Source organism: Carlito syrichta, unplaced genomic scaffold (genome assembly GCF_000164805.1).
Source record: "Carlito syrichta isolate Samal-C Ts95f unplaced genomic scaffold, Tarsius_syrichta-2.0.1 Scaffold288189, whole genome shotgun sequence".
NCBI classification, from domain to species: domain Eukaryota; kingdom Metazoa; phylum Chordata; class Mammalia; order Primates; family Tarsiidae; genus Carlito; species Carlito syrichta.
In genome coordinates this window covers 21,648-34,776 of record NW_007232285.1, presented here as the reverse complement: position 1 = coordinate 34,776, position 13,129 = coordinate 21,648, and the positions used below count along the sequence as shown (strand labels likewise).

Genomic DNA, 13,129 nt, shown 5'->3' with positions numbered 1-13,129 from the left:
AGTGGCCGGGAGCAGCCACTGCACTCCAGCCTGGGTGACAGTGAGACTCCAACTCAAAAAGAAAAAAATAAAGTGGACCAGATCAAAAAGTTGAAATTATTTAGCTGCTAATATATATAAAATGAGATTTCAAATTTCTTACATAAAAAACCTGACCAATTATCAAATGTTCTAATAGAATTATTTTATTATTAATGTTTGTTTCTTAACCCAATACCAAAGATGACCCATCCCATGTTTCTAATAAAGGTTTATTTCATTGTGTGATAATTAAAGGATATATAGTATACAATATTTTTTTAAAGTTGGAAATCTCACTCTGTTCCCCAGGCTAGAATGCAGAGACACTGTCAGAGCTCACCACAGCCTCGACCTCCCTGGCTCAGGAGATCCTTCTGCCTCAGTAACCCAAGTAGCTGGGATTACGGGTACACATCACCACACTTGGCTAATTTTTTTTACTTTTTGTAGAGACGAGGTCTCATTATGTTGCTCAAGGTGATCTTGAACTCTTAGACTCAAGCAACTCCTTTCGCTTCACAGCCTCCCTAAGTGCTGGGATTACAGAACTGAGCCACTGTGCCTGGCCAATATACACAAATTAAAATGAACAGCTGGCAATACTCTCACCTAGCCTCCCAAAGTGCTGGGATTACAGGTGCGAGCTACCACGCCTGGTCTATTTTTTCCATCTTTAAAACAACTGTAATTTTTCCTAGTATGCTGTCAGCATTTACCCAAGTAACATAAAATATATAATTTCATCATATGCTATCTAACACAGCCCATTGGTAGTGGTGGTTATTTCACTTGTTTTACTGGGTGTTCTTTCTAAAACATGATGCAATAACATTAACTCAAAATGTTTATGCAGAAAGGGTTCCATTCAGGAGATTCTTTATCTATTCTAGTTCTGAGGCAATTGATCAAAATTGTCACCATTAGCCTTTATAACTTAAATCTCAAAAACATTATCAGAATGAACTTTTCCAATAAATGAACATCTTTTCCAGTAAATATGTTTATAAATTTAAACTTCAAAGCCCCACTTTTCCTTACGATCACTAAGGCATTTTGCTGTTACAATGCCAATATATTTACATTTAAGTACATACCATTTTTGTGGAAGAAACCAGTAAATGTAAGCTGCAAATGAGCTGACAAGCTAAACAAAACAAAGAAAAAATTTTTATCACTTTAATGCTCTGTAACAAAATAACCTAGACTTTAAAATCAAAGCTATTTTATAAATATTTAGCTAATTTATAAATATTTGATTTTCTCATTCTTAACTGCTATTCAAACCCTTTACTCCATGCTTTCCCTGTAAAGTATGACATTCAAAATGGCGTGTCTAAACACCTAAAACGACAACAACAAAAAACCTCACAATTGACAAAAATAAAAGCAAAAACCAACAAAACACTAAAGAGTCTGGGCGCAGTGGCTCACACCTATAATCCCAGTACTTTGGGAGGCTGAGGTGAGAGGACTGCCAGAGTCTAGGGGTTCGAGACCAGCCTGGGAAACCTGGAGAGACCTCACCGTTACAATAAATAAAAAAAATCAGCCAGGCATGGTGGCGCGTGCCTGTAGTTCCAGCTACTTGGAAGGCTGAGGTGGGTCACCTAAGCCCAGCAGGTAGAGGCTGTGGTGACCATGAGCGTGCCACTGCACTTCAGCCTGTGTGACAGAGTGAGACTCCAACTCAAACAAAACAAAACAAATACTAAAGAAGTAAGTCAGAAAAATAGCAGACTACCAAATATGAGGTCAAATTATTTACTATGTTTTAGTGACCTATCCATAAAATGAGAGCAGGTATCCCTTCCTACCTCTCAAAATAAAATTTTGGTAAGCATAGCTTAATCCATGCAAAAATGTTTGAATATTTTAAAGCTATAGAAATTCAACCTTCCTAACAAATGATGCAGAACCATTACTCTTATACTTCAATTAGGAGCGAAACAGACAATCACAAATCTGTATAGACCTATAATTCACTGTTTCAAAATGTCGTTTTTATTTTTAAAAGATAAGGAAAAGGAGAAGAATGCACCAACTAGTACTAGTAATTCTTTAGTTTTGACAACTATCTAGTAACAACTGAAAAACTATGAGAATGGGAGAGAAAAAACAGAAACACCAACAGGTTTTTGTAGTATCTTTAAGCTGCAAACGAGAACAATTTATTTGTTGATCAGAGTTATTCACAACTTTTGAGAGCAGTTTCTACAGTGTGATATGCATAGATGGAGATAGAGAATAGATGGGGGGGAAAGGAAGGCAGTAGTCATCCCTAACTTAAGAAAGTTACTAGTGAAAATAATGAAGGTAAATAATTACTGGGCAATAAGTATGTCTTTGTTTTCCTAAAATGATGGTGAAAATCTAGGTATTTTTATAATCAAATATGAAAAATTACACAAAGATATTGAAGCAAGAGAATATTAAGGAACAAGTAATGACTGGCAATTTTTAAAATTATAGAGGTAAGCTTTCTAAATTTGCCTAGGACTGCTCTTTTTCATTTTCTTTTTGTTATTTGAATTGGGAGTCTCACTCTGTCGCCCAGCCTGGGGTGCAGTGGCACGCTCACAAAGATTGCAACCTTGACCTGCTGGGCTCTGGTGATCCCTCTGCCTCAGCCTTCCAAGCAGATAGAACCACACGCGCATGCCTCTATGCCCGGCTAATTTTTTGATTTATTGTAGAGATGAGGGCTTGCCAAGTTACCCAGGCCAGTCTTGAACCCCTGGACTCAAACAATCCTTTCACCTCCACCTCCCAAAGTGCCAGGATTACAAGCGTGAGCCACCAGTCTGGTAGATTCCTCTTTTTCTAAAATAAGGAGATGAGAAGCAAGTAAGTAAGAATTTTTTTTTTTAAGACATAGGGTCTTCCTCTGTCGCCCAGACTAGAGTATAATAGCTCACCGCAGCCTTGAACTCCTGGGCTCAAGTGATATCCTTCTGTCTCAGCCAGCCTCCCAAGTAGCTAGTACTATGAGGCACATGACATTATGCCCTGCTGACGTTTTCTTTTTGTAGAGATGGGGTCTTGCTCTGTCATCTAGGCTAGAGTGCAGTCACACAATCATAGCTCACTGCAGCCTCAAACTCCTGGGTTCAAGTGATTCTCCTGCGTCAGTCAGCCTCCTGAGTAGCTAGGTCCACAGGCATATGCTACCATGCCCAGCTAAAATTTTTTGAGTTGGAGTCTCACTGTTATCCAAGCTGGAGTGCAGTGGTCAGCTCAAGGCTAGTAGGTCGACTACTGGGCTCAGGTGATCCTTCTGCCTCAGCATGCCAAGTAACTGGGACTACAGGCGAGTGCCACCATGCCTGGCTAATTTTTTCATTTATTGTAGAGATGCTAAGTTACCCAGGCTGGTCTGGAACCCCAGGGCTCAGGCAATCCTCTCACCTCCACCTCCCAAAGTGCTGGGATTACAGGCGTGCCACCGCATGTGGCTTAATTTTTTTTTGGTAGAGACTGGTCTTGAACTTCTGGTCTCAAATGATCCTCCTACATAAACCTCTCAAAGCGCTAGAATTACAAGTGTGAACAAATCATACCCAACTGAGTAAGATATTTCAATGGAAGATGTAGTGACACCTCTATATTCTTAGTGAAATAAGCCATGAAACTGCTAAAAAAAAAAACTACAGGGTGGGGGCCTCGAGGGGCATTTCTAGAACAATACCAAGGAAAGAAAGTACACTAGGATATCAGTAGAGGACAAAATGACTATGGAAGAGTAGAAGCCTAAGGGTTCAAGTAGAGTTAGAAAGTATAGGCATAAAGAAAAACGAAGAACTAATTTAATTATCAGCAAAAATAATGTAGAATGAGATTCTTGAAAACCTACTCTGTAAAGGTAATTCATATAAATATTTTTACAATACTCACTTTCTGACATAAATCAAATACTTTCCATATACCATTTTACTAAAAAGATAGCTAGCATTTTCCAACAAAAAAGGTCCCATAGCTGGGAGCGATGGCTCACGCCTGTAAACCCAGCATTGTGGGAGGCAGAGGTGAGAAAACTGCTTGTGCCCAGGGGTTCAAGACCAGTCTGGGCAACCTGGTGAGACTTTGTCGCTAAAATAAATCAAAATATTGGCCGGATGTGGTGGCGTGTGCCTGTGGTTCCACGTACCTGAAAGGCTGAGGCGGAAGGAGCACCTGAGTCTAGCAGGTCGAGACTGTAGTAGCCTTGAGTGTGCCACCGCACTCCAGCCTGGGCAAGAGCAAGACTCTAACTAAAAAAAAATCCTGGCTTAGGGGCAGTAGCTGAAGCCTGTAATCCCAGCACTTTGGGAGGCTGAGGCAACAGGATTGCCTAAGCTCAGGGGTTCAAGACCAGCCTGGACAACTTGGTGAGATCTTGTCTCTACATTAAATCAAAAAATAAGCCATGCATGGTAGCATGTGCCTGCAGTTCCAGCTAATTGGAAGGCTGAAGTGGAAGGATCGCCTGAGCCCAGTAGGTTGAGGCTGCAGTAGTCATGAGTGTGTCACTGCACTCCAGCATGGGCAAAAGAGTGAAACTCAAAAAAAATTACGTATTTTTATTATATTGGTATTCCTAGCACCTAGTAGTGTCTTACAAAAAGTCACCCAACAAATGTTTTTCACAAGATAATGCCCTCCTGTAGTAATGAGCTTTTTAAAGGTCAGGAATCATGGTCCATTACACTGTAGTACTAGTAATATACTTTACATATTTTTCTGGGAAATGTGATTCTAATCTCCAACTTTTTTTTTTTTTTTTTTTTGAGTTGGAGTCTCACTCTGTTACCCAGACTGGAGTGCAGTGGCCGCTCCCGGCCACCGCAGCTTCGACCTGCTGGGCTCCGGCGATCCTTCTGCCTCAGCCTTCCAAGTAGCCGGAATTACAGGCATGCGCTACTACGTCCAGCTGATTTTTTGATTTATTGTAGAGCTGAGGTCTCGCTGCCCAGGCGGGTCTCGAACCCACGGGCTCAGGCAATCCACTCACCTCAGCCTCCCAAAGGCGCGGGATTACAGGCTGAGCCACCAAGTCCAGCTAATCTCCAACTTTGAAATACCAGAAAGACTTTGCATTTGTCTTACCCCCCCCCCAAATATTTCAAAAACGTAGCCTAGGCCAGGCGCAGTGACTCACATCTATAATCCCAGCACTTTGGGGGATGAGGTGAGAGGATTGCCTGAACTCATGGATTCAAAACCACCCTGGGCAACTTGATGAGATCTCATCTCTACAATAAATCAAAAAATTTGCCTGAGCCCATAGGTTCGAGACCAATCTGGGCAATTTGGCAAGATCTCAAAAAAAAAACTAGCTGGGCATGGTGGCACGCGCCTACAGTTCCAATTACTTGGAAGGCTGAGGCGGAAGCAGGGCCTGAGCCCAGCAGGTCAAGGGTGCGGTGACCATGAGCATGCCACTGCACTCCAGACTGGGCGACAGAGTGAGACTGACTCAAAATAAAATAAAATAAGATAAAATAAAATAAAATAAAATAAAAAAACTATCCGGGCATGGTGGTGCGTGCCTGCAGTTCCAGCTGCTGGGAAGGCTGAAGAGGAAGGATCACCTGAATTCAGCAGATCAAGGCTGTGGTGAACATCAGCGTACCACTGCCCTCCCGCCTGGGCGACAGAGTGAGACTCCAACTCAAAATAAAAAAATAAATGTAGCCTGCAAACTAAGGTCACTAGGAAAACTGTTACCATTCCACAAAAACCTAAGAAATTGAGAATAATACTCTAACAGAAGACTGACAATTAAAAACAAATAAGCAAACAAACAAAAAAAATCCTTTACAACACATGGTTGAGACACACTGTTTTAAATGGTACATTATACCTTACATGAAACAGCCTGTACAATCAGTCATTATCATAAAACTATTTTTGAAAACAGACTCCAGATTTAAATTAACCACCTTAAAAAAATAAACTTAGGAATCTGGTTTGCTATGCATAATTTCTCTTCCCCCATCTACAAGTTAATGCTCTGATATATACCTATAATAAAATGTACCAACGATCTCTTCCATAGGTGGTTTCTTCCAAAGAAAAAGTGCAGTTTTCTTTCCCTTCCCTCTTTCCTCTCTTGGGACTACTGTGTCCACATCTTAAAATGATTAAGCTGGATCAGATGAAGGGAAGGAAAAGACACATGTAAGCTTGGACAGGTTGATATGGTTTTACTCAGCAAAAGATCTAGTTTAGATAACCAGGTTAAGACACAGATAGGGATTTTATTCATTTATGTGATATGTTCCCTCTTAGTATTGTCTCAAGAAGCAAGCAACATGGTAATAAGAAACTAGATGGAAAATTTGAAATTTGGGGATGCTAACTTTGTGATTCCAAGCACAAACATCTGACAGTTCTGAAACAGTCTGCAGAATGAGGTTAAGCAAATTCAAAAGGGACCAACATTTTGAAGTCACAGTCATAGAAGAATCTCAAATTTTAAAAAACGCAAGTTCAGCCGGGCTCGGTGGCTCAGCCTGTAATCCGGCACTTTGGGAGGCTGAGGTGAGTGGATTGCCTGAGTCCACGGGTTCAAGACCCACCTGGGCAACTTGGTGAGACCTCATCTCTACAATAAATCTAAAAATCAGGCGGGCATGGTAGCGCGTGCCTTTAATTCCGGCTACTCGGAAGGATCGCCAGAGCCCAGCAGGTCAAGGCTGCAGTGGCCGGGAGTGGCCACTGCACTCCAGTCTTGGTGACAGAGTGAGACTCCAAGTCAAAAAAAAAAAAAAATAGCAAGATCACATAAAGAAATCAAAGTTTTTACACTGAAAAGAGACCAAGATGAGTGCCTCTAATTCATACACACTAAGTTGATAGTGGCAGAGATAAGGCTTCATTTCTAAGATCACTACTATATTACCTCAAAAAAGATAAGTCTGATAAACTACTTGGCATATACATTGTTAGATGTTAGTTGCCCAGGTTTTTCCTATACCTTTTATCCTGTCATACAAAGCTGAGGAACTAGTGATTACACCAAGTCCAATATTCCAGAATGCAAGTTTTCAAAATATACAGGGCTCAGATACATAAACATTTTGTAGCAAAAGATAAAGTTGAGTGGGGGATTGTAGGTGTGTATGTTTATTACTCATAAATGAATCACCATCCAGAAGTAATGTGAAGAAAACATAAAGTACTTACTACAAGCCCAAAGATTACATAACAAACATTTTAAAAATATGTTCTAGCTGGGCTCGGTGGCTCAGCCTGTAATCCCGCGCCTTTGGGAGGCTGAGGTGAGTGGATTGCCTGAGCCCACGGGTTCGAGACCCGCCTGGGCAACTTGGCGAGACCTCATCTCTACAATAAATCAAAAATTAGCTGGATGTGGTAGCGTGCGCCTGTAGTTCTGGCTACTTGGAAGGCTTAGGTGGAAGGATCGCCAGAGCCCAGCAAGTCGAGGCTGCAGTGGCCGGAAGTGGCCATTGCATTCCAGTCTGGGGGACAGAGTGAGACTCCAACTCAAAAAAAAAAAAATTGTTCTTACATACCCCAATTTTAAGAATCAGAGGCTGGGCTGGGTGGCTCAGTCTTTAATCCCAGCACTTTGGGAGGCAGAAGCAAGTGGACTGCCTGAGCCCACGGGTTCGAAACCAGCGTGGACAACTTGGGGAGACCTCATCTCTACAATAAATCAAGAAATTAGCTGGGCATGGAGAAGTGTGCCTGTAGTTTCAGCTACTTGGAATGCTGAGGCAGAAGGATCACCCGAGTCCAGCAGGTCAAGGCTGTGGTGGCCATGATCATGCCACTGCACTCCAGACTGGGTGACAGAGACTCCAACCCAGAAAACAAAACAAACAAAAAACCCAAATCAAAAAAAAGGGAAAGAAATAAATTTATAGCCCAAGTTCTGAAGAAGAAAAACTCAAGATCAAAAAGATGCCAATTTGAAAACAAATTCAAAACTTTAAGACAGGAGGGTTAAAAGAAAAAGAGAAGAGGCCGGGCTCAGTGGCTCAGCCTGTAATCCCACGCTTTGGGAGGCCAAGGTGAGTGGACTGCCTGTGCCCGCGGGTTCGAGACCAGCCTGGGCAACTTGGCGAGACATCATCTCTACAATAAATCAAAAAATTAGCCAGGCATGGTGCGCGCACCTGTAGTTCCAGCTATTTGGAAGGCTGAGGCGGAAGGATCGCCAGAGCCCAGCAAGTCAAGGCTGCAGTGGCCAGGAGCGGTCACTGCACTTCAGTCTGGGTGACAGAGTGATATTCCAACTCAAAAAAACAAAAACAAAAACAAATCAGATCTTATTAATGGTGGGAAAGATACAAATAATATGAGGACTTCTACTCATCTTTCAAATCTCAGTTTATTTCTTCAGAAAAGCCTTCCCTAATCATCACTATTTTCATATCCAACACCTCAAATGAGAGTGGTTCTCCTGTTCATAGACTCATAGTTTCTCTATATCTTTCCTTCCCAGACTTATTTTATAATTATATTTATTTAGCTGGGTGCAGTGGCTCACACCTGTAATCCCAGCACTTTAGGAGGTCAAGGCAGGAGGGTTACTTCAACCTAAGAGTTCAAGACCAGCCTGGACAACAAAGCAAGACTTCTCTCTACAAAAATTAACAAAACAAAACAAAACAAAACAAAATAGTCAGGCATGTTGGTGTAGTCCCACCTATTTGGCAGGCTGAGGCAGAAGAATTTTTGCATGAGTCCAGGAGGTTGAGACTGCAGTAAACCAGGATCACACCACCACACTTTAGGCTGAGCATCAGAGTGAGGTCCCGACCCCCCAAAAATTGTAAAATAAAAATAATAAAACAAGTATATTTATTATTTGATTATGTCTCTTCTCCTAAATACTAAATTCCATAAAGGCAGGGTTTTCATCTATTTTGCTCATCATTATATTCTCTAAGGCTTAGTATAGTGCCTGGGACAGGTCACACTAGAGAAATGGGAAGCCTCTCATAAAATATAGATCCAGATCTTGTTATTGTACAAAAAAATGCTTTAGGACCCGGTGCAGTGGCTCAAGTCTATAATCACAGCACTTTGGGAGGCTTAGGTGAGAGGATTGCCTGAGTCCAAGGGTTCGAGACCAGCCTGGGCAACTTGGTAAGACCTCATCTCTACAATAAATCAAAAAATTATGATGGGCTCAGTGGCTCAGCCTGGAATCTCAGCAGTTTGGGAGGCCGAGGTGAGTGGATTGCCTGAGCCCTCAGGATCGAGATCAGCCCAGGCAACTTAGTGAGACCTCGTCTCTATAATAAATAAATAAATAATTAGCTGGCCATGGCAGCACACGCCTATAGTTCCGACTACTTGGAAGGCGGAGGCAGAAGGATCACTGAAGCTCAGGTCGATGCTGGGGTGGCCATGAGTGTGCTACTTCACTCTAGCCTGGGCTAGAGAGTGAGACTCCAATTAAAAAAAAAAAAAATTAGCCGGGCGTGGTAGCACATGCCTGTAGCTCCAGCTACTTGGAAGGTTGAGGCAGAAGGATCACCTGAGCCCAGCAGATCAAGGCTGAGGTGGCTATGAGCATGCCAATGCACTCTAGCCTGGGCAACAATATGAGACTTCAACTCAAAAAAAACAAAAAAAAGATGCTTTAAAAAGGCAATGCTGGCTGGGCTCGGTGGCTCAGCCTGTAATCCCGTGCTTTGGGAGGCCGAGGTGAGTGAATTGCCTGAGCCTGCGTGTTCGAGACCCGCCTGGGCAACTTGGCGAGACCTCATCTCTACAGTAAATCAAAAAATTAGTCAGGCGTGGTACCACACGCCTGTAGTTCCAGCTACTTGGAAGGCTGAGGCGGAAGGATCGCCGGAGCCCAGCAGGTCGAGATTGCAGTGGCCGGGAGCGGCCATTGCACTTCAGTCTGGGTGACAGAGTGAGACTCCAACTCAAAAAGAAAAAAAAAAAAAGACAATGTTTATAAAAGGAAGGCTATTAAATCAAAACCGTAGGTTGCAGCAAACACAGTAAGTGATAAAAAAGGCACACTGCCTTATCAATCTACTAAAAATAAAAGCACATTCTTGAAAATATCCTAATAAAAGTATCTCTGAATACCTGAATTAAGGAGATTACTCTAGCTACTAACAGGGCCCGGAATGGAAGAGAAAGGAGACATTTTGCTTCATTTTTGGCCCTGGGAAACACTTGGAAGCAACTCCAATTTGGAAATCTTTTTACCATGCATTTTAGTCCATGGAAATGCACTGGAAGAGTTATGACTAGAGAATTACAAAATTAGTAGGACTGATAGCATAAGAAACCCCTGGGATCCTGCTAGGATGGACAACTACAGAAAGGCAAGAGATTTATTCTAATAAGCCATAGAGCTTATTCAAAATTCCTAATAAATTCAAAATTGAAGTACCAGAAACAAGAGCTGGAGAGGATGTAAGGCATTATAACAGACCTTCTATAAAGAAAATAAAGATGTTGTACATATAAAATCACACCAAAAAAGTAATAGACATCAGAAAAAACCTGAGGACTAAAGATACCACCATCATGAGCTTCTAAAATTTGCTAATTGCTTTGAAATTCTCAGAAGTAATTCTCCAAGAAAAGAAACAATCTGCATAGATAGTTAGCTTTATTACTGCATTTTAAGATTGCAAATGACAATTCTGGTTTATTGTCGTGAATTGACTGGCACCTTACAGAAGTAAAAACCATTTAACATCCTGTGTTTTCTTATCTATAGCACCTGCTAAGTGACTTGAAGACAACTGTAGGTCTAAAATATAAAAGACCCTGGAACACCAACTTCTTTTGAAAAGATAATGCTGGAATTTTGGTTTAGTTTATAAGTCACTATAAATGTCATGCATTTGACCAAACTTTTGTGCTATAGTACTATGGTATTTTTGTGTATCTCGATACTCCCTTGAACTTTGGGCAATGAAGTATATTGGGCTTGGGAATAGAGATAAAACAACTGTGGAAGTGCTAAAAAACATGAATTCCAGTGGAAGACTCCCAGACTACAGCTGAACTGATCCAGGATCCAATCAAACTGAATGAAATCCCTATATCTAAAATAGTACAGAGAATGTAGTTGTACATGATTTAAGATTTTAACTTCTACTAATTAATGTCACAAATAACAATCTATTGTCAAATTCTTTTTTTAAAGAAAGAATTTGACAATAGATTTTACAATCAACATTTTATACTGCTGGCATTATATATTGGTGTCTAGGACACTCCTTACAACCTTGTGTGGTAGGAACAATAAGATTATCTTACTCAGAGATAAGAAATACCCTGAAGAAAGTTAATAATATAGGGCATTGGGGGTACACTTAAAATGAAGTACTTTTCTAATTCAATTTAGTGCTTCTGGAAGCAGCACTAAGAGAGTCATAAAAACCTTGGAGGACTGAAATGGCCAACTCACTGGTTCCAGCTAGCCTCTAAAGACTGAAAGAGTTCTCTTCCAAAATCATTGGTCAGAATTTTATGCAACCGTCTGGTGTTTCTGTGAGCTGCTGTTGAACCCACTGGGTCAAAAGGAACAAAATCATTGGGGAGACAACTGTTCACAGAAAATCGAACTGTAAATATCTCCCTCAAACATACTCTTAAAGAAGTTCTGTAACGTATACCAAATGTCAGAATGAGATAGTAATAAGCAAGATTTAACACTGATGAAAGTAGAACCATGAAAAGGAAGATGAAGATAAAGGCCAAGTTTTCTTCTTCTTGCTGATTCACTCTTCCTTCTCACTTGAATTCTGAAAGGCCTACGGGGAGCAAACTATTCAGGTGGTCAGCAGAAAAGAAGCAGGGAGGTAAGACCAGACTCTGATTATAGCCTACACTTTGAGTAAAAAAGGCCCTGAGGATCCCAAGAGTTCAGTCCAGGGTGGTGACCAGACAAGGATCTGAAATAGAAATTCAAGCAAAGAACAGTGTGCATGCATTGGTAATATTCTCGGTTCTATTGGGCAGTAATAGAACAGGTAAAGATTTAGCATCTCAGTTTCTGGAATGGACTATTGCAGCTTATTTACAAGTTAGAATTGCCTAGATATGAAAATATAAATTACAATTCAATCCCACAAGAGTGCAAGATATAAAATAAAAAATGTGATTTTACAATTCAAGTAACAAAAATCAGCTAGTTCAAAAGCCAAACTTAAAATATAAGTAAATGTGGTTGGGCGTTGTGCATGGTTTATGCCTATAATCCCAACACTCTGGGAGGCTGAGGTGAGAGAACTGCCTGAGCCCATGGGTTCAAGACTAGCTTGGGCAACTTGCTAAGACCTCATCTCTACAATAAATCAAAAAATTAGCCAAGCATGGTGGCGTATGACTGTAGTTCCAGTTACTTGGAAGACTGAGGTGGAAAGATCACCTGAGCCCAGCAGATCGAGGATTCAGTGGCCAAGAGAGTGCTACTGCACTCCAACCTAGGCCACAGAGTGAGACTCCAAGTCAAAAAAAAAAAACAAAAACAAGTGCAAAATTATTTTCTCAGTCACTAAAACAATGAGAAAACATAAATGATTCACTATTAAGTGTATATCCTATCTAAATTGTTAAGTTGTGACTTAAAAATTCAGGAGAAAAAAATGCATTGTGACAATTTTTCCAACTCTTTTTTTTTTTTTTTAATCTAGTATTTTGAGGTCTGCATTCTCTCTAAAAGTAGTTAATGAATAAGCAACTACCCAAGTTCTTGTTTCTCTTTAGAATATTCAATTTTCTTTAGTTTATATATCAAAATAAAAGAAGCATATTGTCTAGAGTAGGCAGATATTAGACTAGTCAGAACATGTAGGGATTAGTTCTAGGTATACATTTTGAAAATGTTCAGTAAGTAGGTTTGGCCGGACTTGGTGGCTCAGCCTGTAATCCCAACACTTTGGAAGGCCAAGGTGAGTGGATTGCCTGAGCCCGTAGGTTTGAGACCAGCCTGGGCAACTTGGCAAGACCACATCTCTACAATAAATCAAAAATTAGCTGGGCGTGGTAGCGTGCGCTGTAGTTCTAGCTACTTGGAAGGCTGAAGTGGAAGGACTGCCAGAGCCTAGTTGACGCTGGGGTGGCTGTGTGCGTGCCACTGCATTCCAGTCTGGGCGACGGAGTGAGACTCAAAAAATAA

The 13,129-nt window shown here is 41.1% G+C and overlaps 1 protein-coding gene across 2 annotated transcripts in view; it reads right to left on the bottom strand.

Annotated features, from left to right (window-relative positions):
* SUZ12 (SUZ12 polycomb repressive complex 2 subunit) overlaps positions 1-13,129 on the bottom strand; it is a 54,080-nt gene that overhangs the window by 31,042 nt on the left and 9,909 nt on the right. For both annotated transcript variants that reach the window (XM_021710151.1, XM_008053479.2), the window contains one exon: positions 1,116-1,165. In XM_021710151.1, coding sequence (XP_021565826.1) covers positions 1,116-1,165 — 50 coding nt within the window. The remainder of the gene's footprint in view (positions 1-1,115; positions 1,166-13,129) is intronic.